The sequence below is a fragment of the Crinia signifera genome, chromosome 3 (genome assembly GCF_055691185.1).
Source record: "Crinia signifera chromosome 3, ASM5569118v1, whole genome shotgun sequence".
NCBI classification, from domain to species: domain Eukaryota; kingdom Metazoa; phylum Chordata; class Amphibia; order Anura; family Myobatrachidae; genus Crinia; species Crinia signifera.
This window is the reverse complement of record NC_139219.1, coordinates 172,800,134-172,824,585: the sequence shown is the minus strand read 5'-3', so window position 1 is coordinate 172,824,585 and position 24,452 is coordinate 172,800,134. Positions and strand designations below refer to the sequence as shown.

Below are 24,452 nucleotides of genomic sequence, written 5' to 3'. Positions count from 1 at the left end.
AACTAAAGAGCATCTGTGCAGGTTCTGTGACAACAGCAATTTATTCATTGTGGCAATTGCACATAGGAAAAAATAAACTGAAATTGATATGCAACACCTGTAGAGTGAGACGATGATCTGGCTGTGGCATTTTGTCCATATCAAATTATTTTGTGCTCAATCACACACAAAATACAGGTGTCGCTCATGGTGCATCCTAGTAACATTGTGTTGTAACATTTTAACATACCTAATGCTAGCAGAGTTGCATGTGTGCAGGGCATCTCCAAGTGTGTGGCACACTTTGAAGTGTGATGCTGGATGTAGGAGGACATATCTGTATAATGCACAACTGATGTGTGTATTATGAATAGAATTGCTTTTGACTCCTTCACCCAGGGTCATAACTAAGAGGTGAGTGAGTGGCAGCATTGCTCAGGGTACAGGGCCCTAGGGAAGGCAACATTTCTGAACCAAAGCACCAGCATTGGCTTGCTGGCTTCCTGAAACTGCACCCTGCAGCCAGTAGCGCCTCAGCTCTGGACAGTGCTCTACTTCCTCCTGCTGGTATCCCCACCCCTAGTTATAACATCATGACATCACAGGTATGGGTGCCAGCACAGGGCAGCCTTTACCCTTATGTGACATTTCACAAGTTAACCACTGGCTGTAGGCAAAACTTTGTGTATGCTATTGGAGAATAGCACTATATTCATAAAAATGATCTATACAACCCATGTAAGGGATAATGAAGGAGCCAAGACAGGGCAGAAACAGTGTAGTGCTCATCTCTTAGGGGGTTTCTAGAGGAGCCCCCAAATAGGGTAAATATCTGGTTCTACATACAGTATGCCACTAGGGCACTGACTCCAAGATCCAGGACCATTAGTACAGTAGCTCACTGCCAGTAAACAAGGAATGAGTGCCAGCTGTAATTGTACTTAAGAAGTGTGACAGGATGTGCTTACTCTGTCCTACTCTCATGTCATTGCCTATATGTGCCTTTACCGATTTGTATTGAACATCCCAGCATAACATTCAGTAATATTCTGTTGCAGACTATTACTACTGGGGTTACTTGGCCACCAGACATTCAAAATCTGTAAATGCCAACTGTATTCTATTAGAAAGTAGTAGCCATCACAAGACTTCATCAACGGCCTCTGGACCCACTAACTTTTCAGGGGGGAGTATTCAGAGATGGAAGTTCCATCTCTGAATACTCCCCCCTGAAAAGTTAGTGGGTCCATCATGGAACCGAACGAGTACCTGCAACACAGCAGCAGAGTGTCAGTGATTGACGGTCAACTGCCGTTTGAATGATGGTGAGCAGGCGGTGATAGCCTGTTTGTGAACACTGAGGATTGCTGCTGCCATTTACGGGGAGGGAAGATGCCAAGTAACTCTGTGATTGCACAGAGATTTCTTGAGCCTCTGTGACAGACAGTTTGTGCATCCCCATGGGTGCCACAAGCCGTCTGAGTCAGTGATCTCTCTGAGAGATGCTCAAAATATTGGCTAAAATTGGCAGCGCTGCTCACATTTATTATATAAATTCAAATAAAAAATTGCTTAAAAAAATATTTATATTTACTGTAAAAGATAAACGTTACAGGTCATTGTGATACATAAAATGTTTGCTTGCCAATTTTTTTTTTTACAAGTTCACTTGGCACTCAAAGGGTTAATACTGTTGGTCTAGATAAGTATTACATAATGCACAACTACTAAACTCACACAGAACACTGCGACAAGCACAATAAAAGTGCGCACACACTATGTGATTTTTTTTTTAACATTAACAATATTATCATGCATATCGGCCTTTATTCAGATCTGATCGCAGTACAAATTTGTTTGAAAAATGGGCAAAACCATGTGCACTGCAGGTGGGGCAGATGTAACAAGTTATTTTGTTTCTGTGCAGGGTAAATACTGGCTGCATTATTTTTACACTGCAATTTATTTTTCAGTTTCAACACCCCCCCCCGCCCAAATTTACCTCTCTCTGCACGTTACATCTGCCCCACCTGCAGTGCACATGTTTTGCCCAGTTTCCAAACAAATTTGTACTGCAATCAGATCTGAATAAGGGCCATTGTGCAGTGTGTACTCGTTGACAATATAAGCAGATTTGACTGCATGTCCAGGAAGGGGGGGGGGGGTGCTCAATAACAACCCATGAGAGTGCGCATCTTTAACTGTATAGTGCAGTGGTTCCCAAACTGTGTGCCTAGGCACCCTGGGGTGCCTCAGGACACTTGCATGGGTGCCTTGGGTTGGTGGACCAGGATCAATTCATATACTTTTTGGTCAATGTCATAGGCAAAACCTGTGCTGGTGGCTGCCAATCATAATATACTGTATGTGGACAAACAGAAGCAAATCCTGTCCCTCACCAGATAACTGTGACATATAAACACAATGCACTTAATTTAATATTTTTTTCTGAATTTCTCGATAAGAAGCATTTGGCCTAGGGGTGCCTTGAAAATATTTGGAACTTGTGTATTATCAGGGTGCCCGATGTAATGTAAATTGTATATGATATCGCATCCGATTTATCGGCCGATTTGATCTGCGATGCAATTTAGCGGCTGATTTGCGTCCGATTTTCGGCTGATTTTTTGCCGATTTTTGGCCATTTCCTGACGATTTGCATGCAATGCCATCCTTGCACACCCCCAAGTACTATGCGATGGTATGCGATGCGATTTTCAGGAAAATGCCCCTGATTGTACAATTAAATATTGCATAGCATTGCATGCCAGCAAGTGGCATGCGATGCGATTCGCAATGTTAAATGCACCCCCATTGTCAATGACACCCCAATATCAACACCAACCTGAAGCGTGGCGAGCGCGATTTTCATACCCCCACTATCCACGTCGGCGTGGAGCTGATTTAAGATAGTGTGGCGAGCGCAGCGAGCCACCGAGCCCAAAGTGTGGCGAGCCCCGCGAGGGGACGTGGATTACTTTACATGTATTCCACATCCGCTCGCCATGCTTCGGGCTCGGTGGCGCCACACTATCTAAAATCAACTCCACGCCGACGTGGATAGTGGGGGTATGAAAAGGTCGGAGGACACGTACCGCTACGCTCGCATAGGCAGTGGGGGTGGCGTTGACAATGGGGGTGCATTTAACATTGTAAGCACCCATCAGGGTGCTTGTACAATTAAAAATCGAATCGCATCACATGGCATGCATCGCATGCCGCTATATTGCATGCGATGCGATGCACTACGATGGAAATTGGGGGTGTGCAAGGTGTGCAATGATGGAACAGCATGCAAATCGGCCAGAAAACGCGAAAAATCGGCCGAAAATCAGAAAAAAATCGGCCAAAAAAAATCGCATCCGATTTCGCGGGCGCCCTGATAATACACAAGTACCAAATTTTGGATGCTCTAGGGGGCTGTGATTACAAAAAGTTTGGGAACCACTGGTATAGTGCGTTCACACTAGACATTATGCACAATAACATAAAAAATCTAATATTAAATATAATATAAAAATATAAAGTACTCCATTTGCACTCTTACACATAAATGATGTGGTTGCTACATAAAGTATATATGGAAAATGCAATATAGTGTAGTAATATTTATCAAGAGAGAAAAAAAAAGAGCTACCATACTTAAAAAGGATAGTGCCTACACTCTGAAATGTCGATTCATAGAAATATTTAGAAATAAACACACATATTAAATAAGAACATCTTGGAAAGAGATACATATTATATCCTGCCAGTGGGGATGCCTGCAGTCAAAACCCTGTCCCGACATACGTAGATTTCGGCTGAACTATTTTGAAGTTCAAGAACTGGTGTACTGAGAGCAGTCTGGATCCCAGCACCTGGATTATAACTGCATCCCTTTGCAATATATTGACAATAATGCAGTACAGTAACAATTCTCATACAATTCTCCAGAACAGGGCAAGCAAAAAAGTTCAACAAAGTAATGTCTGTTACTTATTTCCATTTTTCATTTAACCAACTGCATGCTAAGTTTTTTGTAGGTTCGGACCTGCTTTATAATGTTCACTAGTTACCAGTCTGTCAAAATGACAGAACAACTTTACATTTAGGTCAGCATTGGCATCTGTGCACTTGAATTGCTCTGTCAGGGGACATACAATGGCCACCAGAGTGCACAACATTTGAATTCCCCCACAGAGGCGAGAATCAACATTAGCCTTTCATTATCCTTACATTGTATAAAAGTCCCCGAATCGCGTCTGTCTGAACGCACTCATCTTGAAAACCGCTGGAAGAATTTTTGTGCAGCTTCCACTGTTATGTATTGCAATTCCAAAGAAAGGTTTAGGTATATTAACCCTCGACCTATCCCATATGGGAGTTGAGCAATAATGATTTTACTGAATTAAGTCCACGAAAAATCACTCTGGCAGGGTACATTTTTTATTGAAATTAAGCAATTGAAGTAGATATAACCTGAAATTATACAAAAGGTGAACTTTGTAAAAAGAAAACAGACAGAAGTACAATACCTGAAACTACCAGACAGCAACAAATGTCATGAATGGAATTTTATTTTACAAAAAGCAGCTGATTTTTATCAAACTATTTTTGACACTACAACAGTATACTGTATGAAGCAAAAAGAGAAATTAGTAGGAGCTGACAGCACTCACCCTCCTCAAATGCTTGGGCACGCCTTTTCCCTGACACTCCCAGAAAATGGCTGGATGACACCCATAAACACCGGTTTCCTGTCAATCAACTTTCGAAATGCCAGCAACAAAAAAAAAAAAAAAGGCACGCACGCTAGCATCTGCGTACAGTCATTTAATAATTGCTCGATCTGTGAATTCGCAGCCGTGGGATCAGGTCTGAATATCTCTCTATTATCAGTTATTTTTATATGGCGCACACACAGGGGGTTATTCTGGTTGATTTGCAGCCTTGCCAGTCCACCATGCCGCCCCCCCTCGCAGCATGTGTCCCCATGCACAGGCTGCAAATGGATGTTTAACATAAACATATTTTCACATGCTGCGGGAAACACCCACATCTTTCGATGGTGGGCGCACCATGAGTCTGCACATGGCCAGATGCTCATCATCGGTCCCCTGTGCGAAAGGATATGAATAACCCCCATATTCTGCAGCGATTTACAGAGATCACTGACATCCTTCTCTGTCCCAGTAGAGCTTACAATCTATATTCCCTACAACATACATTCATTCTATGGTTCATTTTGCAGGGGACAAGTAACCTAGCCCCGCTTTCCCCTACTGTGAGTGAATGGAAGCCACATTTGGATCATAATAGCTTATGGAACTGCATAGAGGCACCTGAATCTTGGGTGGTGCTCCTGGCCAAGTAGAAAATAATTCAGGTCTCCCTGCAAGCTGCCCACTGCCACTCACTTTTGCGAGTCAAGTGCTGAATTACAGCATTTTAGCCACTCTCTGCATTTTAAAATGCCAGTAATCGTACCAGGGAGAGGGCCACGATGATGCGATCACAACATCATGGCCCAGCACCATACCTGGCTGAGCCTACCAAGTTGCCCCCTCCCTGATGGGGCAGCTTGAATGAAGGAAACTATGATTCAGAAACAGATGAGAGAGACCTGTAGGAGCATAGCTAAGAAAAATGACTAGCAACTGTAAAATGGTCATTATACTTTATTTTCTATTTAACCCTTTGCGTGCTAACGTTGCTTTGAGAGATGCTCATAACATCAGCTAAAAATGCCAACATAGCCCACAGCTCCAGTTAGTTTAGTATAAATAAATACAAATAAAGCCAAGTCAATGAATTGAAGTTTAGTTAAATATTGCACCCAAAAACATAACAGTCACTCATACACTTTGGGCGGTATTCAATGAGCCTGATTCGCCATGTTTTTATGGCGAATTTGTGCTGTTTGGCGAATTTTTGACTAAAACGGTGAATCACCCTATTCAATGACCAGATGGCGAATACATTTGAAGGTTTTTTTCGCCATGATTCACCGAGTAGCAATCGCTATCTTTTTATGGTGAAGTGGAATGTGAACTTTTAAAATAAAGTGTTTTGTTTTTTACATTTGGTGTCAAAAAATCAGGAATTTTATTCTGAGGAGGGGCATGCTATTTTTATTCATGTGCTGTAAGCACATGAATATATATTTAATTAAAAAAAATATATATATATATTTTTTTTTTTACACAGCAGCCAGCAGGGGGCGCCGGAGCCGAGCCTGTGCTGCCTGGCACCCGGGGAGCCCACCTCCCCCCCACATACGCTCTGGGGCAGGCAGAGAGACTTCCATCTCACTGCCTGCCACCGTCCTCAGGCTCCCTGCGGCGTTCGCCGCAGGAGCTCATATTCGTCGGCCAGGGGCAGCGAGCCCCTGACTCGTTGAATACCGGAGCCGGCGAGGCTCCGGAACGTGGCGAATGTGCAGCGAATCCTAAACAGGATTCGCTGCACCTCGCCGGTATTCACATTGAATACCGCCCTTTGTATGAGTGGCGCCACCTGTACTAAAGAAATAGTTATTTACAACAGTAATGTTGAGGAAGCCGCTGATCAGTACTAAAGGCAGAGAAACGCGTTTTTTGAGCTCTTTAATACCGGCTCCTGTCAGGCACATCTAGTGCCTTGGTCCATCACATCGTGGCAGCAACAATACAGAGATCGTGTCCAGTTACAACTACTGGTAATGGAATGAAAGGACTCCTACCTGCGGATAAAGCATTGGATAAAGCATTGGCTTGAGGAGATTACACATATCCTTTCACAGCTGCAGGAGACCATTGATTGTACAGGACTGGTAACTATCACGGATTATATTGCTTGACAAAAAGAAACTGTCGCACTACTACAGTATATGAAATTATATCCAATTTGAGCCCATACTAAGCCTCACTAAATATATCAATAGCCAGCAGTATATGTTGTATGTTGTCTGTCTTGTATATGTTTTTATTATTATTGTTATGAAGTGCACTTCTATATTATGTACTAGCATTTTAATAAATGTATTGAACTTTATTATTTTTGAATGATTAATTATTTTGTCCTGACAAGACTGCACTTCTTAAAGTGACAGTGACCCTATAAGGGCCAAAGTCATTTTTCATCTGTTTTCTTATGATGATGGTAGGAGGTTAGGTTACCCAACGCGTTTCGTCAATATGACCTTGATGAAGTCACATTGAAGAAACGCGTCATAAGTATTTTACCATTAGCATCTTAAATTCACATTTATGTTAATCCCTTTTACGTCAAAATCCAAAGTATCAGCGGCTATAATAGGTCAATTATTATTTTCACTTTTAAAGAATGTTACTTTACATATTCAGTAATTAGTTGTCAAATCAGCTGCCAGCTCCTGTATTACTACACAGAAGTATTACCTCAAAAATGGGACAAATAAATACAGGGTAAAAATACAGAATTAAATCTCATTTTGATTACATTTGTACAATGTCTGCCATTTAGTTTTTTTTATACCACAGGGTGGGGAGGGGGAACATTCCTGTACAAAGAAGTGATTATCTAGTAACTGATAATTCCCTTTACACACCTAGCTGGTAATTTAACAAAAGTGATTTCACAAAATCATCACTTCTTGGAAAGATTTTGGGTTATTTAAGAATCGCCGGTACTTGTTTCCTAGCATGGCGCCCGTGATTTTGATTGTATTGATCGTGGGTGAAACCAAATCGCATGCGATGCGATCGATGCGATTTTGACATTGCAATCAATGTAAAATGGTCCCTGAGACCCAATTTTACAATGATTCCAATGTAAAAAAAAACCAAAAGCCCAAATTTAATAGCAAACCCCCCCTCATGGTTTAAATGGCCCCCCATTGTTAACGCCACCCCACTATTGACGCCAACATGAAGCGTGGCGAGCGAAGCGAGCCTGCGAGGGGCGGCGTTACGCGTGCTCCGACCTTTTCATACCCCCACTATCCACGTCGGTGTGGAGTTGATTTTATAAAGTGTGGCGAGCAACGTGAGGGGACGCGCATAACTTCACAGGTATGCGCGTACGCTCGCCACGCTTTGGGCTCGGTGGCTCGCCACACTTTATAAAATGCGATCGCGTCGATCGCATCGCATGCCATTATAATGACATGCGATGGACGCGATCAACGCAATTTTTTTATTGCCGGCAATTAAGCCTGGTAATTAAAAGAAAATCGCGTCCATCGCATACCTTAAGTTACCTTAACTTAAGATATGCAATCAAGTACGACAGGCGCCGTGCTAGGAAACAAGTACCGAATCTCCAGAGTTGATTCTGGAAAGCACAAAACCAACATAAGGACAGAACTATTAGAATTTAGCTTTTAATAATGCGAGCTCTGGGATGTGTAAATTTACAATATATTCCTCCACCAATGTGATCGAGCTCTTTAGCAAAAATTCATGCTATAAATTGAATATGAAAAGATTAGAAAAGACAGAACAAAGGGGAAGAAAAAAATGCCACTGTATGACAGATGGGAGAGAGAACTGATTGTGAAAGAGAAAGTCTAGAGAACCTGCAACTTTAGTTCATGCATATATTTCATGTGCCAAGCTTAGCGGATTTTCTATGCAAATAATCAGATATTTGATGTTAGTTGTCTATTAAGTCCTTTGTTTTAGATTACTCTAAACCAGTGGTTCCCAAACTGTGCGCCGCGGCTCCCTGGGGTGCCGCTGCAAAGTGACCGGGGTGCCACGGCACCAGTGTCCCTAAAGCAGGGACGGATACAGAGGATCGCGCCCCCTGGCAGCCATAAGTCCTGATCCCTCCCTTCCTCTCACCCCGCACTGACAGACACCCAACAGCAGTGTTCCTGCCCGGCGTCTTACTACTGCGGTGCAGTGTGCAAGAAGGTGGGGGTGCAGATGGTGTAGGTGCCAGGAGGCGTGGGTGCAGATGGTGCAGTGTGCCAGGAAGTGGCATCGCAGCTGGGTGCAGTGTGCTAGAAGGTGGCAATACAGCTGGATGCAGTGTGGCAAGAGGTGGAAGTGCAGCTGGGTGTAGTATTGTTGTGCAGGTGGAGCATTGTGGCAGGGGATGCAGTGCAGTTGGATGCGGGGTAAGATGTGTGCAGTGTTGGCAGGGGGCTAGGTGGGTGCAGTGTGGCAGGGTGTTGCAATGCAGGTTGGCACAGTTGGGGCAAGGGGTTAGGTGTGTGCAGTGGGATAGATGGGTTCACTGCCCTTCTTGCTGCTGTCCCTGGCCGCGCGGTGTGAGCTGGGGGCCGCTGCTCCTATTTAAATTTTTCACACGGGCCACCTACTTACCTATATTAATTATTTTGGATTAAGGGTGCCTTGAAAAAGTCATGAAGACCCAAAGGGTGCCTTGGACTGAAAAAGATACCACTGCTCTATACAATGATTTAATTCCCAGTGGAAAATGTAAAAAGAATATATTTCTTGTGAAATACTTATTCAACAAGACAGTATTTATATATGGGGTAAAATTATAATTTTACTATATAAAAAGAGCTCCAGAGTTTACATTTCTTGTACTGTAAAACAGTAGCAGTGCCAAGCCAAATAAGAATATCAACCTGTCAAGCAAGATATGTTAAAGGTTAAAAATCTCAGATTTCTCCAGTGCCCTTGAATAGTGTGCATATCAATTCCCTGTACAGTATGGGAAAAGCAATTCATAGAAGGAGAGAAGCTCTGCTTTCCATTTCTTTTTGCAAAATATAAAGTGCAACGATGCAGAATCTGACTGCCCCTGGCCACGACTATTTGCTTGGTGGATAGTGCTAATGGTTCATGCGCAGAGAGGTCCGGCTTACCAAACACGATATCTGGAAGTACCGCAGCTCTCCTCCAGATCGCAGAGGGTCTTAGTTTTCAGAATACTTAGCTGGAGGAATGAGTACTGTACACTTGACATCAACTGACATCACCCACCCTCCTGCTCCATACATGCATTGTTCACTATATGGTCAACATTGATATACATTGTGATGGGGGGGGGGGGGATGTCACATATGACAATATTGCTTAAACACTAAACCAGCGGTTCCCAACCTTTTTTTCTGCCCCGTACCCCTTGCTTTGGCTTTTCATTTAGTATTACCCCCTCCTCTAAATGTAAAATATCAGCAGTTCTTGCAAATGAATGGAGTGTAAATGAGCAGTATTCCAATCCTTAGACATGTCCTTACTGTATATTAATAAGCAGCATGAAGTCAGGAATCGGGTCCCTCTGTGTCTGGCTGTTGGCTGTGTACTGTCTCCGCGGTTCCCGCTAAAGCCTGTAGGCGTAATGCAGCTGCTTCCTCAACCCATGTCAGCGTGGGGCAGATGAAAGCTGATGTCTGAGGGCAGCACGGGGAGCTCCCCGTGGATTGATGGTCGGGCACAAGGAGACGCTGATGACAATGCATAAGTGACACAATGTGGTTAATCTCCACGGGAACTACAGACTTCTCTCATTGGGGCAGATGTATTAAGCCTGGCAAAGAGATAAACTGGACATAAAGTGGAAGGAGATAATGCACCAGCCAATCAGCTGTGTTTGAAATATGTCAGTTGGGAGTTGATTGGCTTGTGCGTTATCTCCTTCCTTATCTGTACTTTATGTCCAGTTTATCTCTTCATCAGGCTTAATACATCTGCCCCATTGGGAGACTTCTTCCGCCAATACCAATATTATTTTCAAGTACCCCCAACTGGTATGCAGTGTACCCCAGGGGTATGCATACCCCAGGTTGGGAACCACTGCATGGTATATTGCCTAGTGTGTACCCAGCATTGCATAGTTTGTCTTCAATGAACATCTCTCCTTGCATATGTACTTTGTTATGAGATTTGTTTTATTCTTGTACAATTATGTTGCAATTCTATCATTTTTATATACATTTGCTCTCAGTTTATGTTTGCAATTTATGGTGTGTACATGTTACATAATAAAATGACTAGAGCATCATAACTCCAAATATTTTTTTTATTGAAGTAAAAACATTGTAGACACATTTGCAAGATGCAGTCATATGAGTAATGGTGTGTACACACGGTCGACATGCTGCCGTGCGATGCGAGTCAAGCCACACCCCCCGCCCTCCTCTTTAGGCTGACTTCTTCCGGCTGGGTCATCAGCCCTGCAGCGCAGCCCTAGGAGAAGCCCCTCTCCATCTGGCCGCCGGAGCTATAGTGAGTGAGTATTCAGGCACAAAGACTATATAGTGCAGATCTGCACTATATAGTCTTGACTGCCCTCACTATGTCGCTGCCGATTTGCGCTCACTCGGGAGCGCGCATCGGCAGCGCATCGGGCTCGCAAGCCCTCAATAGTACACAATCGGTATGCGATATGGCTTCCGATGTGCACTATATCGGCAACATCGGAAGCCATATCGCACCCGTGTGTACACACCTTTAGGCATAAGAACATTACACACACAGGGATGATATATATATATATATATATATATATATATATATATATATCCCAGCCCACTTCCATAGGCATCTGTTACAGTATACAGGCTTCCATATAGTCAAAGACTTGTGTAAACTACAGACAATAATGCTTTTATATAAATGTAAGTGGGGAACAAGTAATTTATATGATACACATTTAAGAAAACACCATTCTATGCACAAGCAGTTAGTGTACAACACCTCAGTTATTAATAGAAAGAAATGGAAATTGTGTCAGCTATTGGTGCATCACCAGACTGACCAGATCATGAGCTAGGTCCTTTTTTTATTTTTTAATAGACAGAAATCATAATCTATTAGCCACATCGGTTCTCAAATTGTTGGTTCCGGGTCTAAAGTGGGCTACGGCCATCTCAGCATGGTTGTCACGAATCCATGCTACCGACTTCCCTGACCTCGTAGCCAGTGATCCAAGGAGTCTGCAAAATCGGTTGAATTGTCTGTTACTTCAGACTCTTTGGCCAGTATTCAATGTAATTTCTAGCGATGTGCAGCGAATCCTGTTTAGGATTTGCTGCACATTCGCAGGGTTCCGGAGGGCTGCAGCATTCGCTGTCAGCCCTCCCTGTCACCCTATTCAACGCCGCAGGTGCTCGCTGCCTCTGACAGCGATTTTTAACCCCTGAGACGAACGCTGCAGGGAGCCTGGGGATGGAGGCAGGCAGGGAGATGGAAGCCTCCCTGCCTGCCCCAGAATTTGTGGGGGAGAAGGAGGGCTCCTGGGGACACAGGCAGCAGAAGCTGCCCTCCCCTCAGGGAGAGCTAGCAGGGGACAGGGGTAGGGAGCCGCTTCACTGATCCCGCTCGTTCATATGTAATGAGCGGGACTAGTATGAAGTGAATATTTAATGAGCGGCTCCCGACCCCCTGCTGGGGAATATGTAAAAAAAATTTTTTTTTTTAAATGAAACATATATTCATGCGCTGCATGCACATGAATACAAATAGAATGCCCCTTCACAGAATAAAATTTCAGATTTTTTGACACCAAAAAAAAATTAAAAAAAACCTTTATTTTAAAAGATCACTTTCCAGTTCACCTTAAAAAGATGTCGAATGAAAAACGGTGAATCATGGCGAAAATCATGCTGAAAGCAGTTCTCCATCCTAGCATTGAATACACTCTCAGCGAATCCCAGTGAAAACCCCATTGAAATACACCAGCGAATTACAGCGAGCATGAAACGGAGAACTGGCCGGCATTCACTGTTCACTTTCAGCGAACAATGAACACTGAATAGGGTGAATCATGTTTTCACTGAAAAAGATTCACCACAAGGAGTGAAAACAGCCCCATAGCCCCGGTGAATCGGGAGCATTGAATACTGTCCTTTGTATCACTGGTTTAGAGATCCAAGTCATCAGGCAGCTTTGCCCCCACATCAGTGCTCTGCCTCTCTGTTTTGTTCCTCCGCAATGCTGCCATGCATGTGCGCTCTGCTGTGGCCATTCTGTGGTAACTTGCTGGTGTCCTGTCATATTTTTTTTGTCTGATGGGGTCCCGAAGCAAAATTATTTGAGAATCTGAGGCAGCTGAGAATGTTGGCACCACGGAGGTCATGAAAGGTTGCGCCGAGAAGTAAGCTTTAAAAACAAAAATGCCAATTTGCCTAAAATATATAGGTTATGAGATTATGTAAGAAATATCGGTACTCTTTACCTAGCACGGCGCCCACGATCTTGATCGTGGGCATCGTGAGGTAAAAAATCGCGTCGGTCGCGTCGTATGCGGGCTAAAGATGCCCGGACGCGACCGACGCGATGTCCACGATTTCCCCATTGAAAACCATGTTAAACATGGACATCGCGTCGGTCGCGGCCGGCCATAAATGTGCACACGATGGCCGCGACGCGATGCCCACGATTTGCCATAGGAATCAATGTTAAAAGGCCCGATGGACACGATTTTCATGTTAAATGGCTGAATGGACCCGATTTTACCATAGGAAACAATGTTAAATGGGCCTTAGAGCCCAAATAGTTACCCTGAACTCTGAAATGGCCCCCCCAATTGTTTACGCCACCCCACGATCAACGTCAACCCGAAGCGTGGCGAGCGCAGCGAGCCCGCGAGGGGCGGCGGTACGCGGCCTCCGACCTTTTCATACCCGCACTATCCACGTCGGCGTGGAGTTGAGAATAGAATAGTGTGGCGAGCGCAGCGAGCCCCGCGAGGGGACGCGGATACCTTCACAGGTAAACGCGTCCCTTCGCGGGCTTCACAGGTGTCCGCGTCGCCATGGACACCTGTGAAGCCCGCGAGGGGACGCGTATAGCTGTGAAGGTATCCGCGTCCGCTCGCCACGCTTCGGGCTCGGTGGCTCGCTGCGCTCGCCACACTATTCTATTCTCAACTCCACGCCGACGTGGATAGTGGGGGTATGAAAAGGTCGGAGGACGCGTACCGCCGCCGCTCGCCACGCTTCGGGTTGACGTTGATCGTGGGGTGGCGTAAACAATTGGGGGGGCCATTTCAGAGTTCAGGGTAACTATTTGGGCTCTAAGGCCCATTTAACATTGTTTCCTATGGCCACATCGGGTCCATTGAGACATTTAACAGTAAAATCGTGTCCATCGGGCCTTTTAACATTGATTCCTATGGCAATTCCTATGGCAAATCGGGAGCATCGCGGGTACATTTATGGCCGGCCGCGACGCGACCGACGCGATTTCCATGTTTAACATGGGTTTCAATGGGAAATCGCGGGCATCGCGTCGGTCGCGTCGCGGCCAGACATAAATGTACCCGCGATGCCCGCGATGGGCGCCGTGCTAGGTAAAGAGTACCGAAATATCAGTGAATAAACAGCTAAATTTAGAGCTTGCCTTCAACCGAACTGCTACTTTAAATGTAGCAGAAATTCACCAAACTCACACCAGTTCCTTCATCTCCAAACCTATTACATAACTCTAGTGGGCTTTTGGAACTTACAGCTCATAGATGTCTGACTGTGACTGTTATTGGGAACCCTGCCAATGAGGTGATGGGTTGCTATACTATATACAGCTGCTGACTGGAGGAAGAGTAGCTCTGTGTGATATTGGAGGTTATTTTGGTTCACTCTTTCTGACAAATTCCTTCTTAGATGGACAAAACCATGTGCACTGCAGGGGGGCAGATATAAAAGGTGCAGAGAGAATTAGATTTTGGTGAGTTATTTTGTTTCTGTGCAGGGAAAATAGGGACTGCTTTATTTCTACACTACAATATAGATCTTGCTTTGAAGAAAAACCCAACTCAAACCTAATTATATCTGCACATGTTATATCTGCCCCACCTGCAGTGCACATGGTTTTGTCCATCTAAGAAGGAATTTGTCAGAAAGAGTTAACCAAAATAACCCCCATTGAGAGGCAGAGCAGCTGTGATATTGGAGGTCATTCGGATAGACTCGCAAAGCTGCAGAATTCGCAGTTTTGTGAGTCGCGTAAACGCCACCCGCACAAACGACATTTAATCTGCACACATGCAAATGGATGTTTTTGTGATAAATTCATATATATGTAGTGATTTATAGGCATACAATTCCATACTAGTTATTCTTAATATAAGATATATTGTGCTATAAACATATGCGATCCCCACAGGGGACATTGTCTGAGTGATGAACAATTCTCAGCAGTCTCTGCAACTGTTGAAGAGGTCAGGAGTTGGTCACATGACCAGGGTCAGGGAATGACAGTTGAGAGGGAGCAAGAGTTGGGCTGTGCAGTCTGTGAGGAGAAGATGGCATGTATTCAATGCCGTGGGCGAGCGGTGACTGCGAGCAGGACTTTTTGCTCGCAGTCACCGCTCACCCTGTCAGTATTCAACTGACCCTCCCTCATTCGCAAATTCCCCCTCGCTCCGTTTTTTGAGCGAGGGGGAATTTGCGAATGTGGCTCCAAAAGCTGCCAGAGCCGAGGCTAATTATAGCGAGTTTGCTGCACTAGCCGCGGCTCTCGCAGTTTAGGGGAATCCTCGCAGTTCTTTGACTGCGAGAATTCCCCCGGAACGTTGCATAGTGCGAGCGGCCAGCGCGGGGGGTTAAACTGCGAGGATCACTGGTTTTCTGTGATCCTCGCAGTTTAACCCCCTCGCCGGCCGCTCGCACCGGCATTGAATACTGCTGTCTGTGGAGAGGGGCAGTGAGTAGGAGTTGAGCCCGGCAGCAGTCCAAAAGAAGAGAGGGGTGTGGTGAGTACGGAGCCAGCCCCCAAAGCAGTATAGTGCAGCCTCTGGACAGCCCCTTACAGATTAAAGCCTGGCTGCAAGTCTCCATAGAGACATTGATGGACAGCTAAAGGGACACCTTTAGTGATTACTTTGTGAGGAGGGATATGTATATATTAATCAGTATCCTCCCAGTATAAATCTCAGCTGTACAGTATAAATCCAGACTACTTCACAACCAGCTGATGTTGTCAGGGAAATACAGTTTCTCCAGGGACAGTTTACAGAGCACCCTCACAGGCAGCCTAGGCCATCCCCAGTTCTGCCTACTGCACTAGACACAGAGCAGCTAAAACAGTGCAGACTGACAGCTTATACCCACGCCCCGGCTGCAGCACCTTAGGAGATGTTAATACAGTACAAGCGGTGATGGTTAATACAGATTTACTAAAGTAAAAGTGCATATTAAAGGCTTCAGAAACAGTTACAGTGCAAGCAAAGTCCAGCTTCTTACCTAGCCAATAAGTCTGTGCACAGTGAACTTATGACTAAACCCGCTGACAGTTGCAGAGCTTGAGAAAAATGAGAATTAACCCTTTGAATAGGTATATATATATCCGAGAATATAGAGTGAAGAAAGTTTATATTATAAAGCCCTTCAGTCAACCAAGTTAAACCCTTTTGGATTACAAAAGTTAACAATTAACTAGTCCATCCTATAGTGAAACTGTCCCATTTGTCTTATCGGAGAGAGAGATGTTCAAGTAGACTTTGGACACCCAACATCTCCCTAAAAATTCAGGAAAACATTTCCTTCAATTGTAACGGGAACAAGTTTATAATCCGCAGTAAAAGTAAAATTATTATTGCGCTTGTAAAGTGCACACAGTGGCTTCAGGGACAATTAACGAGTACCTTCCTTCCAAAGTACTTTGCTTAGTGGATTACAAATTAATTGGGGAACCTGTTCTCCCTCAGAATCTGGAGTTCTACAAGATAGAAAGACTTTACACATTATAAGCGCTTGACTAAAAGAAGAGTAACCGCAGTTAAGTCATAGACACTAAGGGTAAAATGAACTCATTATTGCGCACTAATAACAAACTATAGTAATTGAATTAGTAGAGGCCTCTTAGAAATTGTTATTGAAATGAATTATTTTACATTGTAACAGTTTAATATATATGGTAGATGTATCTATAGTCTGTAATAACTTGATTATCTTATCGCAAGAAGGTAGGGTATTTGCTATAGGTATTCTAGGAATTGAGGAGTAGGATGTGGAGGAGACAGTTGAAGTACAGACGTCCGCAGTTCCAGCTAAATAAAACTTTCCTTCCTGATTGTTATTTGTGAATACTTTGAATGTGAAATGTATTAAATTGACCAATATTGTTATTCGATGAAATAAAATGGTTTTACATTATTTGACTGAGAATGGTCTTCAAGTATTATATGGAGAACCTGTAAAGAAAGGGAAGAACAGAAATACTTACCCGTGATAGATTTCCCATTTTGCATAAACATCCATTCGCAGCTTGCCTGCAGACACGGAATCATTCGACCATCGAATGATTTCTAAGGTGCTCGCGAATCTAAGACACTCTCTGGAGTCTTAAGGCCCCCTTATACTTGTGAGATTGTCAGATTTGACCCAATTCAGGTGGATTTGGTCAATTTATCTGACAAAATCTTATGTGCCTGATGTGTAGGACCCAATGCACAATCCCGTGCCACTGAGTATAACCAAGAGATTGATCCTCCTGTACATAGGATACATCTCGAGTCAATCAGGTCCAACTTGTTCCACAGCTGCCTTGAAAAGAGAAGAGGGTGGGCAGCTGACATCCGGTGACGTCAGCTGACCGCCCCCGGCATCCACATCATGGGAAAATTAGCTTGGGAACACCCATGAAACACTGGGCGTTACCATGGGCGCAACCCATGTCCGCTGCCCCACGCTCCCCTGTCCACACTGCTGCATGCGAACAGACAGGCACATAATCAAGTCTCCACGCCCCCGCTCCCCAAAAAAGAGGCTGCATATGCACATAAATGATTATGTGCATGCGTAGTACCTAAACATCGCTCCACTGTGCGAATGCACAGGGGAAAGTAGGCATTAAAATGAAGGTCACTGAGAGGCAGAGTAGCTCTGTGCGATATAGATATGGGGGGTTATTCTGATTCACTCAGAAAGGCACAATCACTCTGTAATGGACAAAACCATGTGCACTGCTGGTGGGGCTGATGTAACATGTGCAGAGAGAGTTAGATTTGGGTGGGGTTTGTACTTCAAACTGATATCTACATTGCAGTGTAAAAAGAAAGCAGCCAGTATTTACCCTGCACAGAAACAATGAAACACCCAAATCTAATGTTGTGTACACACGGCAGGATATGCCGTGAGATGCGAGTCCCGATGCTATCAGATTGCATTGGGACTCGCATCTCACTGCATGCTAGAGGGGCACAATTTACACTATATAGTGCAGATTTTCACTATATAGTGTTGCCTGCCCTTTCTATCTGGCTGACGATTTGCGCTCACACGGGAGCGCGCAACGGGCTCGGAAGCCCTAAAAAAGCATGCAATTTGCATGCGATTTGGCTTCCGATGTTCCCTATATCGAGAACATCGGAAGCCAAATCTTACCGTGTGTACACACCATAACTCTCTCTCTATGCACATGTTACATCAGCCCCACCTGCAGTGCACATGGTGAGTGTGATTGTGCCTTTCCGAGTGAATCAGAATAACCTCCATAGAGAGGAAGAGTAGCACTGTGCACTATACAGAGGCAGAGTAACCCTGTTATATTGAATACAGAGACAGAAAGGAGGCAGTGTATCCAATGTAAAATGTACACAGCATAAGGCGTGTATTTAGAGCTTTTAGTTATGAAGTGCATAAAATGATCCTATACTTTTAATGTTCATTTTTACATTCATGAGAATATTTGTGACAAAGATTTAAATCTGTATTAAAAGAAATGAACACTACAGTGACATTTAGTTCTCTGCTGGACTTAAGTTCACACAATAGTCTACACACTCACAGTAGTCTTTTAAACCAAGTTTTAGTAGCATTATTAACTGATATGTTATTATCCGCACCTGGCAAAATAGCTATTATATACTCAGCAAACACCATAAAACCAGGAACATAATACTATACAATGCCATCACCACCCCTTGAAAACCATTGAAGGCGCATGTCCCAAAATCTTTTTTTTCTTTACATCTGGGTCTAACACACAGAACATCACAACCCACTCTACAGAAGAATATTTTGCAGTTGTCAAATGAAGGGTTTTGTATTTTTTTATTTATTTTTGCAGCTTTATCATTGACCCTTTCTGGCTGCAAATCTGGGGCAAATGTTAACCTGGTATAAAATACCACTACCAAGAACCCTACTGAAAGCTATGAGGCGTATGGGGCCTTCTTGTAAATGAAAGCTTAATTTCAAGTATTGCGATCAGATTTCACTGTATTATGCTAATACATTCAGAATTTTCAGAGTATCAATTATTAACATAAAAAGTAATACGACTTGCAAAATCCATTGAAAAGTACTGTTCGTTATTGGAAGCTCAATCCAAGTAATATGTAATAAAGGAGCAGCAATGACTTGTAAGGGAGGCCTGTTTAATCCAACGTGTCAGGCATCCCAGCACCCATATTCAGGGACAAAATATATAACTAACATTAACAGTAAAAACAAAACCATAACTGTCAGCTGACATCACTTACCTGGAGATGCAGCTGTCTACGCAGCTCCGGCACGGATTGCGGCATCTTCAGGTAAGTGACATCAGTGCTTTGCAGTCTTCAGCTTAGTAAATTTAACAGCCTAGCAACCCCCCAAAAAACCTACTGTGCTATAAAGTATAACTAATCTATGTTTCATTGAGTATTGTGTTTCACATGCGCAGTATACATCAGTTAACTGTCATGTCATATTTATTGTCTGTAATTATATTTATCTGCACATAAAAACACTATGTGACTTATAGCTAAAGTCTGTCTTTGCTAACCAAATCATCATTTTGATGAATCTCTTTGTAATTATGGTCAATGCTGTACTCCTATATGCCGTTAGCAACCAAAATTTCATGATACAGGAACTATCTTAATCTGCTGTGGAATACATTGCTGCTAAGAAGGCGGAAATCTATTTTCACTCCAATGGTCAATTAAGTAAAAGACTGACCCACCTGGCACAGGTCACTGGTTAGATATATTCAACCTGTATTTAGATTGTACTGCTCATATCTTGACATTATATACAGTACTGTACTTTCCTTTGGAAATCATTCCAGTGTAAGAGCTTGGTATACAGATAGTCCTTTTGGCTTTATCATTTTCAGGAATCTATGGAGTTTCAAAACATCCAGAACTAAAAGGGGCATACACACGTAGAGATGTATAGTGTTCATTCTAGCACCCGCCTTCTTTGAAAACCCATGCAATTCCTCTTCCCTGCCTGGGGTGTCGCTGTCTGCTGTGTTGTTTCTAGTACAGGTCTGGTTTGCATATCGGTGCTGATATACAGACCAGGTACTTGTTTCCTAGCAGGGCGCCCAGTACACTATTTGTGTACAGGGCTATTCTCCGTACTAAAATCGTATCGCATGGGCCATTTTAGTGCCGTGCGATGCAATGCGATTTTTTAATGTAATTTATTCACTGCTCTGTTGGCCCCAGGGGATTGCATCGCATCTCCCGCAAAACCGGGAGGTGCGATGCCATTCCGTTAGATATACATTTGTATTACATACAATGAGATTTTAGTCACCCCCCACTATCCACGCCACCCCAGAGCATAACAGCCAGGTACACGTTGTTCTGGTGCACCGGCCAATCATCTCCTGTCATTTTCCAAATGTTTGACAGTCAAGAGATGGCTGGAGCACCTTTTATCATAGGCACGAGTTTTAAATAGCTAAAACTCATTGATCTATATAAGAGCCCCTAAATATACTATAATAATATAAATGTAAAGTTTTTTGTTATAAATTACCTTTATTATCCAAGCTCTTTAAATAGAATATCATGTTATCAATACAAAGTATACTATTCGAAAACCTTTTGACTAATATTTCTTTATTACAGTAATATAACATTAAAGGGAAAAATAAATGCCAAAAGGCTCATGTTTCTTCGATGTACTGTATGAAAGTTGGTCACTCATAGAAAATAATTCAAAATCAAAATGATAAGATAGACTTTTTGCACATACGAGAAAATTGCTGCCCAGTACAACAAGCAGAAACACTAGTCTCAAACACAAATAGCAAGAGTAAGTGGTACTGTATCTAATGGCACTTATTATTCTTTTAGGAAAATAAATTCTTGGTATTTATGGGAATAAAATACAAGTTGTAAAAAAAATAATATGTTATACATACAATATTAAAACATAATTTTCGGATGCGGTATAATACCAATTTGAGCTGATTATTCTCACCATGGAAAGGGATGTGAGGGGCTAATGCTACAATGCACACCTGGTCCCAGACAGCTTGGCATCACCGCAGAAAACAAATTGTCCCAAGTTGGTAATGGCCTCAGTGGTAACCCCAATGCAGATAGTCCATATATGTGGAATAGGACGCGTTTGCATTGGAATTACCACTGAGGCCATCGCCAATTTTGGACAATTTGTTTTCTGTGGTGATGCTGAGCTGTCCAGGCCAGTACCCAGTGTGCATTGCAGCATTAGGCCACCGCAGCTTTTTCTATGGTGAGAAAACTTATATCAAGTTGGTATGCCCCCTCCTAAAATTATGTTTTAATATTGTACGTATTACATATTGTTAAAAATAACTTGAATTTTATTCTCATAAATACAGGGTAACTATTTTTCTAAAAGGACAATAAGCACCACCACTTACTCATAGAAAATATTCACATTGTATGATGACCAATAATATAAAGAAAGACATTACTACTCCAGTGTGTTTATTACAATATTTCTTGGTGACACTACTCGCAGAGCTTATTATAACATCAAATCCCTAAGACAGAGGACACGGGGAGGAAATGTGGTGCTTTCCAGCTTGCTGTGCAGTTGGTATTAAATCAGGAGGTGTTACAGTACTGTATGTGATTCGCACATGTCAGTAGTTTTTCCTGGCAAGATGCAATCACGTATGTGTTTTTTGTGTGGTATTTCATCTTTCAAATAAATGATCACCTGCTATATACTGCCACTTTTACAGAGATAAACATACATGCTACAGAGAAACCTAGTAACTAGTGTGATGATCAGATACTGCCTCATAATATTTGTAAAGGAAGAAAGCACATTTATTATACAGTATACTGTAATGGGAAATCTGCTTACAAAACAATAATACCACATGTGCAGTGAATTTTCTCCATGGATAAAAGAGCTAGGATGCCTATTGATCAATTGAATAATATCACAGCTATGGAATCCAATAAACTGTACACTATATACAGTATTAGCATAACTGCATAACCTAACTCTGCTACAATGTAATCAAGACTATCCACAACCATGCTACATCAATCTTAAAGCTAGAACAGCATTTAGGTATAATAACCGTAAAATACTGTAAAAACAATACACCTATAAACTTGAAAGATTGCCCAAACACATCTATAGCAAATACATTAAGCAAAATCCATGCATGTAGTATACTGCAGAGATAGTCAGCCCCTTATGTGTACATGTAATACAGTGTGCCACATGGGACTAGGGGATTACCTGGAGTAGCAATGCTGCCATATACACTAGGGATGCCCTGACAGTCAGTATGCCTGCTGTCACTGCCAGTCCCCGCACACAAAAAAGACCTGACCCGCACTACTCCTTCCCTGCCGCTACACCTGTCACAGGGAGACATGGCCAGTTACTGTCCCCGCAGCCAGACTGCTGCCCTTCTGTCTCTAGCCAGGTTCAGGAAAGTTTAGTGTGAGCCCGGGCTCTCTCTCTCTCTCCCGTCCCCTTACCTGCAGGCTGCTGTGCAGAGGGAACGGACGTCCAGGGAAAGTTTGCAGACCAGGAGCTGCTGAGCGGCGGGTAGAGGAGACTATAGAGCACCGGCATCCAGAGGGGCGGCCGCTGCACTCAGCCCTGAGCCGCGCCACATACTCCCCTTCCCAGCAGCAGCGGCGGCTTTCTCCCACTACACAGTACACACGACAGCCGGGGGGCGGGGGAGGAGGAAGGAGAGAAGGGAGGGGAGACGGACAGGGACAGCGGCATACGGAGGAGGAGGTGATGAGGGGTTAAACGTAGAGTATGGGATGAAACAAGTAAATTATCACATTATAGGAAAGAAAGAAATATGTAGATAACTCATTCAAATAGTGATTGAATATAATGGTCATAAAATATTGGCTTTAATTTATTATTTACATAAATACCAGTCAATATAGATAGATTTAAGCTACGATATTACGTAGTATATGATGTATAGTATGGGCATGCAAAATGTATTTTAATTGGTACTTAAATAAATACTTTTAATAAAAAGTTGACTTGTTTGGGCTGATTTGTTTTGGAGGGGCGGGGCAGGCAGCTGGGCATATCCATTAGGTTTTAGAGATCATTGTAATTTTTCTTCTTTATAAGATATTTACAGTATAAGATATTTTGAGGTTTACTGGTAGTCTTTATACTAATATTACAATTATCATCATCATCATAAAATATATTGTTCAGATAGATGGTCCTCATTTTCCTTGACTGTTCTTCCATATGTCTGCATATGCCTCTCTACGAGGCTCATTTACTATTGCATATATTGCATAAGATTGGGATGAATATATGTAGGAAGGCCCGCAGCAGGAATCTCCCTCATGCTTCGCTCGCGACCGCATCCCCATATCTCCCAACATGACCCTCTCCAGGAGGGACACAATGCTCTGCTTCTGGACTTTTCTCTTAATGGGCGAGATGCTCCAGGTTTTGGGGGGTTTTACTGCATTTTTATATGCAGCAAAGCCCTGTTGCCAGGGCTTTTGCTGCAGGGGATTACGGCAGTTCTAGATGTCTTAACCCCATAGAAGCCTATGGGCTTCCCTTCGCATCCCCCGCCACCCCTGCCGATCCGCGCCGCCCCCCCCCCCCTCCTGCTGTGCTGTCCAGACCAGGAGGAAGCGGAGCCCTGGCAGCCGGGTAAGGGTCCAGGGAGGGAGTGGGGACCTGCTGCACATCGCCGGCCACAACGCAAAGGACAGCTCTTATTGCAAGAGCTGTCCTTTGAGTTAATAATGGCATATGTTAGTGCATATGCGATTATTAACAATGCGAATACCGGCGATGTGTGGCGGAGGATGATAGAGAATTTTGCCCCAAGTATGACTGCCATCACCTGTTTTTAACAGATTTACTAATAAGAAAGGTGTTTCACCACAGGTGATGGAGGTTCATTTTGGGAGGTATGCATCCCCATAGGTTTCTATGGAGGATACTGCTCGATGTATCAACATCGGGCAGCATCCCATTGTGTCCCTATATGCTAAAGACCCCACTGCCGCTGGGGCAGGACAGCCAAGCGAATATGTCCAAATCCATCTGTAAGATGCTCTCCATCGATTCATTTTTCCACTTGTCCCCACTTGTCGCAAGCATCACGTAGCCCTGGACTTACTGCAGCTGCAATGAAATTGGCCTCTTTGAGGCCGGAGCTGAAGTCACACACCTCCCCTAAACACACCTGCATTTTCCCTAGGCATGCATTTTTCTTAGCACTCCCATTAAACGGCCAGTTACCACCCACAGATGCAGGCTTCCTGTCAATTATCTTCATAGGCAAACGCAGGGTGGTTTCTGGTTGCACAAAAACCCCCTCCTCTTGGCAAGTGCCTTAAATTATGATAATATTACTGGTATATAATATGAT

At 43.4% G+C, this 24,452-nt stretch overlaps 2 protein-coding genes across 3 annotated transcripts in view; both read right to left on the bottom strand.

Moving 5' to 3' along the window:
- The window catches only part of POPDC1 (popeye domain cAMP effector 1), a 280,642-nt gene extending 257,979 nt beyond the window's left edge, over positions 1–22,663 (bottom strand). For both annotated transcript variants that reach the window (XM_083176971.1, XM_083176970.1), the window contains exon 1: positions 22,555–22,663. In XM_083176971.1, coding sequence (XP_083033097.1) covers positions 22,555–22,651 — 97 coding nt within the window. In that variant the 5' untranslated portion in view covers positions 22,652–22,663. The remainder of the gene's footprint in view (positions 1–22,554) is intronic.
- POPDC3 (popeye domain cAMP effector 3) overlaps positions 1–22,693 on the bottom strand; it is an 82,519-nt gene extending 59,826 nt beyond the window's left edge. The window contains exon 1 of the mRNA XM_083176976.1: positions 22,555–22,693. The gene's annotated coding sequence lies outside the window, so the exon portion shown is untranslated. The remainder of the gene's footprint in view (positions 1–22,554) is intronic.
- Between the last annotated feature and the right edge of the window lie 1,759 nt (positions 22,694–24,452).